General features: G+C 39.8%; 1 protein-coding gene across 1 annotated transcript in view; it reads left to right on the top strand.

Moving 5' to 3' along the window:
* Positions 1 to 233: 233 nt before the first annotated feature.
* Positions 234 to 6,765, top strand: part of pcyt2 (phosphate cytidylyltransferase 2, ethanolamine) — a 27,438-nt gene continuing 20,906 nt past the window's right edge. Inside the window, exon 1 of the mRNA XM_036561823.1 lies at positions 234 to 438. Coding sequence (XP_036417716.1) covers positions 335 to 438 — 104 coding nt within the window. The 5' untranslated portion in view covers positions 234 to 334. The remainder of the gene's footprint in view (positions 439 to 6,765) is intronic.

Below are 6,765 nucleotides of genomic sequence, written 5' to 3'. Positions count from 1 at the left end.
TTCTCGGCTGCATATCTGACAAAATGAAAATGAAAATGCAAAATGCGGAAAAGAAAATGGCAAAAAGAGGTTTGCATTTACATTTTATGGTTTTCATTTTGATTTCTTTTCGGCTGGATTTGCCTCCCATAGAACAGGGAGCGGCCAGGCTCCTCCTAAAGCGGCTCTGGTTCCGCCACATGTACGCGGTGGTGACGTAATGACGCTGTTTGCGTGCCCGGTGACGTACGGCCGGTCCTGTACAGTGTACACTCACCGCTCACCCAGCAGCGCAGCCGCCCTGTTTACTTCACCGCTCTCCAATTGACCACCTTGACCGTCTCGCCGTCCAGCAATGATCAAAAACGGCCACCACGCGCCCTGTGAGAGCGGCGGAGAGCCGCGGGAGCGCGCGACGGAGAAGAGGAAGCGCGTGGTTCGGGTTTGGTGCGACGGATGGTGAGTAGCTTCCTATTCGCCAGCTTCTCGGTCGAATTGTCCCGGTCCACCTTAAATGGCGCAGCAGTTAACTTCATGGCCTGAGGCGCCAGCATGTACCTGCGGCTCCGTTTAAGGTGGAACGGGACAGTTCGACCGAGCGGCTGACTTTAACCTCGCAAAGAGAGAAAATGAGCAGATTTTCTTCACTTTCTGACCTCAGAGAGCAAAATTAGCCTCAGAGCACCAAAGATAAACGAGAAGTCTTTCATTAAACCCGGACTGACCGGCTTACAGCAGCTGGTGTTACACAAGCGGCTAACGGCTAAGCTAACATGACAGCAGTGGGAGGGTCTCTTTATCTCTGTCAGACTCAGAGAAGCTTTATTGGCTTGGCTGCGTTCAGAACTGTGTTTCCAAAGCCTGAGAGCTTCAAACTGAACATAATCTGTCGAACTAACGGCACTTTTATATTAATAGCACCAGGAATTATTATTAATAATAATAAGAATAATAAGAAGAATCAGTGAAATAAAAGCAGGAATAATAGTAACTTAAAGAAGTAAACAAATAAAGAAAGCCAGCACGTGTTAAAGAATGAAATATGATAATAGATCATATATTTAACTTATTTACAGTGAGAGGTTTGGTAGAGGGTGTTACTGTCCCTCAGGCGGACTCTCTCTTTTTCTTTCTCTCTCTTTTTCTTTCTCTCTCTCTCTCTCTCTCTCTCTCTCTCTGTCTCTCTCTTTTCTCTCTGTTCTCCCTTTTCTCTCTCTTTCCGCCTCTCTCTCTCTCTCCTCTCTCTCTTCTCTTCTCTTAATTGGTCTCTGTCTCTCTCTTTCTCCCCTCTTCTCTTCTCTTCTCTTCTCTCTCTCTCTGTCCTCTTAATTGCTCTGTCTCTCTCTTTCTCTTCTCTTCTCTTCTCTTCCCACCCCTTTCTTCTCTTCTCTTCTCCTCTCATTCTGTCCTTCTTTTGTTATGGTGATACTGACCGATACTAATTGATACTCCACCTTCACTATTTTTAATCGAACCCTGTAAAATTAGGCTTTAATACTCATTCAAACACTTTACTGTTCCTCAGGAGGAGCTACACCAGAGTGCCTGCTGGTATTTGAAGGAGAGCTCCACCTATTTTTCAAAATTCCTGCATAATTAAGTGGTTAAGATTAAAAGGTAAATAGAGTCGTTCAGAGTGGTTTGGTGTGAAACGCTCTGTTCTCGGGAAACATACAGAGTCAGAATTGATGTGATAGGAACCAGACGTCCACCTCTAAAAGCTCCCTCACAGAAAGTTACTACATGAAATGGTTATGAATTCACTGCCTGATGACCGACACATTATTTTACCTTAGTTTTGAGAAAGTTTTGGCCTAAAATGTCTTGTTAATCCATTCGTGGTGGAGGGATACATGCAGGACATCATGAGGCACAACAGTCCACCCAAAACTTATTATTTCAGATTTTCCACTATTTTCCATCATCAACATTCCAGATAAACTCAGGAGACTTGTGTATGGTCACTGGTGGTTCTGGATAGTAAATAAAATGTCTATATTTGTGTTGTAGTCATGGCGACCCCTGGTTCCTATCAAGACCACTGTAAAGACATCTGAACCTTTTCACACCAAACCACTCTGAATGACTCTGTTTACATCTCTCACACTGAATTATGGTGAAATTTTAGGTGCTGTTAAAGAGACAATGAGGAATATCAGGTTTCTAGAACAGTCATTAAGGGACGAGTCTGGTGTGGAATGTAAACAGTGTTTTACATACTATTAATTCTGTTCACCTCTCAGTCCACACAGTGCAGACATGGAAACCAGGGACGGCTGAATGAAGCCTTGTGATGCTTTGACTTTGTAGGAGAACAGTTGAAAGTGCTTTTGAGTCATTTTTTCAATGAACGAATCAATCAATCAATTAATCAACCTTTATTTTGACTCAGAAGTACATTGAGGGTGACCTTCATTTACAGTGTAGCCGAGCAAATTAAACAGAGACTGAAAAAGTTGAAGTGAAATTTATCAACTAGAACGAGTGAAAATCAGCAAAACAAAAAGACGTATAAAACAATAAATACATAAATATTAATGTGATAATAAATAATAACAGCTGAAATAGGAAACAGGCATAAAATAATAATAAAATATATAATTAAAACACATTAAAATTAAGTAAAAGAGCCAACTTAGATAGTAAACAATAAGAAAACTACAATTTTAGAAAAATCAAATTATTTACTAGAATAGAACAGTAAAAGAATTAACATCAAATAAAACGGTTGCAATAAAGTATTACATTAAAAAGAATCAAAAAAATAATGAAATAAAAAAATATTCAATTGACTTTTCTTGCATAAAATGGTCCTTGATTTATTTTTTCAGACCCAGTTATTAAATTCAAAAACATTTAAAAAATAATGTGTGCAGGGCTCCTTTTGGACAATGTTGCCTTGAGGCAACACTGAGCGACAGTGGGAAGAAATGATATAGAGCTGTGTTCCCTGAAGTGGTGAACTCACCTGGCTTGTGACTGGCTAAATCCATTCAGCTGTCGCACAATGTTGCTTCTAGGCAACAAACATATTTCTGCAAATTCTCATAACAGTTGATACTGAATGGTAAAAATGAGGTTTAGATGTGCCCACTAAGAGAGAGTATGACCAAGTACATGCTTTATATAGTCACACTCAAACTCTTCCCTTTGTTGTTAACCCTTTTGTTGCCTTTAACTGTGTATAATTTTATTGTAAAGTGTAGGAAAATTAGTTTGTTGCCCTGAGGCAACATTATGCAATAGAGGCTTAAATAAAAGGAGAAAGGAAAAGCTAAACTCAACTAAGCAGGTCATTTGACCCACTTCATTCATATTTCAGACCACAAAAGCCCACAAAATATAAAACTGGACTTAATAACGTTTCATTGGGCACTTGGGCTCAACTCGGCTCTGACTGTTCGCGAAATGTTCATCCACTTCCTGTAACCGTCTTTTCAAGTTAAAAGCCCTTTGCAGCATTTTGTAATTGCAGCTTCATGACATTTCATCAATAGCAATTAATAGCAATACATTACATTAATATGCATTAATTTTTGAGTTCAGGTGTTTCTCAAACATCTGCAGCTTCTAAAAGACGTCCCATGTTTTACTTGAGGCTTGTGAAAGATATACTTGCATGTGTTTTACCTTGTAGCAGTTCTGCAGTGGCTCTGTAGTGAGGCTGGTATTGAGCTGCTGTTTTCCATTTATAACAACCTATAGATAAGGTTGCCACTCATTTTCACTGTCAGTGATGTATCTAGAACCTCCAGAAGGTCTGGAGTGACTTTTTTTCCTCACTATATTGTATTGGAAATTATGCAGCAGTTATTTCCGGCCGCGCAAGCTGATTGGTTGAGAAGTGTTCTAACCATGCTGTTATTTCACCATAACATCACAGGTTTTTCACAAACACCGTTTCACTCCACTGAGACGCCGTTGCTAAGCAGTGACTCTGACAGCTGTAGGAGACGCTCGAGACATTTGAACGTTTTTACTTCTTACTTTGCCACAAACAGAAAATGGACACTTTTAAGATCACATTTGACCGACAGCTGATTTGGTCAGACTCTGAAGATGAGACGACACTAAATTCCCAAACTGTCATCACCACTGAGCAGCTTTTCAGTCGGCAGCTGTGACAGAAGAACAGCTAAACAACCTGGAATCAGCCAGAAATGAACCCAACACCATTCGCCAATCGTGTAGTCTGATCTTCAGAGTCTGACCAGATCAGACTGAGCCATAAAACTGCTGCAATAAAAAAACAAAAAAGCTGCTCAGTGGTGACAGTTTGGGAATTTAGTGTAAGGAGCTGGAGAACGAACTGCCGGCTGTGCAGCGAGTGGGCGGAGCTCATTACTCTGACGTAGCAACAAGCTGCTCGTTAAGGAACTATAATTTGGTGAAGGAACTGCGAACATTAAAACATATTAAACGCCGCGTTCACGACCCAGTTTATTAATTTATTACTTTATTTATTTAACTGTAGTATAAAAGCAATAGAACACTCGAGGAGTGTGTTATCGCCAATAACATCACGGCTGCGATGATCCACAGCGTCCAAATCACAGCCGTGATGTTATTTCGCGATAACACTCCCTCTGTGTTCTATTGCTTAAACAAAACATGATTGGTTGGTACCTCTGTCAGTTCAAAATTTGGTTAATCTGCTGTGTTAGGTCTTCTCTTCAGCTCCTGAAGTCCTGATCAAAAGGAGAGCTCGTAAAGCTATATCTGCCTAGATACCACAATTCCTGATTGGCCAGTTTTCCACTTCAAGAGTTTAACCCTTTTGTTTCCATCCAGATCTTTACAGTAAAACAAGAGTAGCGCTGTAATATTTGCAGATTTAAATGCAAGAATGATTATATTGTATACAAATAAACTAAAAATCACACACATGCACTTTTTAGTTCTTTGAAATAAGTCTTCTCTGAAGGCCGAGATGCCCTGAGGGTTCCTCTCTGCGAATGAGGCGTCTAAAAAGCATCGCTTTCAAATATGTTTGTGTATGTACAGTGAGAATATGATGCAAACAGAAATAAGCTGATGAACCCCTGACTGAAGCGTTAAGCCCAGGTTTAGATGTTGGACTCTCTTGGATCTCTTGGCTCACATGCATGCGACTCTATTAATATCTCACATAGTGAACATGGTGTTCACTGAAGGGCAGATGAGGAAACAGCCAGGCATTGTGGGTGTTTGAGTTTGTTGTGATTTCCTAGAGGTGACCTCTCTCTAAGATAATTTAAAGCGCAAAATGTTGGTTCTAGTTTTAGTCCTGAGTTTTATTTTGATACTTTTCTGCTGTAAAAGGTCGATTTATTTGTTATTACCAGTATAAATAACCTACAAATATCTAGAACATGACTAAGAAAAATAAAAATAATTGCTTTAGCGACAGCAAGAACAAGAAAATAATCAACATTGGAAACGCTTTTCAAAACTGGAATCATGACACGCAAACGGAAAAGAGGCTGAAGACAGAATTAATGATTTTCTTTCTGGACAGCCATTTAAACGTTACATATCACTGTTGTCGGAAGAAAACTCGTATCTCCAAAATGGTGACTTTACAGGAGAAGGAAAAAACCTACTTTACTTTTAATGTAAGTCAATGGAACCAAAATCTTTTCAGTGTTATTTTGGGACGTTTCTTTTAGTTCATTTATCATGAAATGTACACACAATGTAAAGGGCTACAGGCATTTTCAAATTATGTAAAAAACTGGAAAACGAGATGTCCTAAATATGTTTTTTTTTCACTGTTGTTAACAGTATCTTGTGAAATTATTGTGCTTTATTGAGTATTTTGATCTCTTCTCAAGCAACTTTCACATAATGCCATGCTTTTATCATGTATAAGTGCGTTTATACGCACTTAATAATGTGATCGAGCTTCGTCAGTTATCTTATTAATCAAGTGTTTGCGTAAACAGCACAATCTGATTTCTTAGATTGGATTAAGGCCTACAAATCTGATTAAGAAATCTGATGAAGAGGCTGGATTTGAGCTCTGTAATGGGCTTTTTCGGTGCATGTAAACCATGTAAACTCTTACTCTGATATCTTTCGGTTCTCTAAGTCTGTGCATGTGTGAAAACAGAGCGCCGTCCCGTGAAAAGCGAGCAGCGTTTAACTCGGCACCTGCGAGACGCAGCACAGCACTTTCGTAGCGACGCTAAAACTGACTACGTGCTCGATTGAATAAAGGATTTAAATATTCCTCATCTTCTTGATGATGCATATTCATATTTTCCACTAAAGTGACTCGAAAGTGTTTTAAAAACAAAAACCACAGCGTGTAGTTTGAGCTTTGTTGCGTTTACGTCTTAGGAGTTCCAGTTCTAGTTGTGTAGTAGTTCATTTGCTTAACAGCTGAAGGTTTGCATATCTTTGTGTATCTTTTAGAGACATTAAACTTTTCAGACGTGTGGTTCCTGACACCACCACTGAGCCAGTAAGGCCCAGTCTTATTTCTTATTTTTACCTCTACCCCTTGTTTTCGTGTGTTGCCCCTTGGAACTGAGTTACAGGAGTAGTGTTTGAAATCTTCCCTCTGAAATGGGACCCTCAAATAAAAAGAGCATCACTTCATTAACAGCTACCAGCGCTGCTGTGTAGGTGACCCTGCTAGTCTGCAGTGACAGCAGAGGAGGGTAAAGTTCAGCTCCTCACTGCTGGGCTTCAGTTACATTTAGGGACTCATGCCTTCAAAGAGGGGGGCAATTATTTATTATCACCCACCCCTAATTCTTCAGTGATATGAAGCTGAAGTCAGATATTCATCAGCTTACTGTT

This window comes from Colossoma macropomum, unplaced genomic scaffold (assembly GCF_904425465.1).
Source record: "Colossoma macropomum unplaced genomic scaffold, Colossoma_macropomum, whole genome shotgun sequence".
Classification (NCBI taxonomy): Eukaryota; Metazoa; Chordata; class Actinopteri; order Characiformes; family Serrasalmidae; genus Colossoma; species Colossoma macropomum.
The sequence above is the reverse complement of the archived record's forward strand: the minus strand, read 5'-3'. Positions and strand labels throughout refer to the sequence as shown.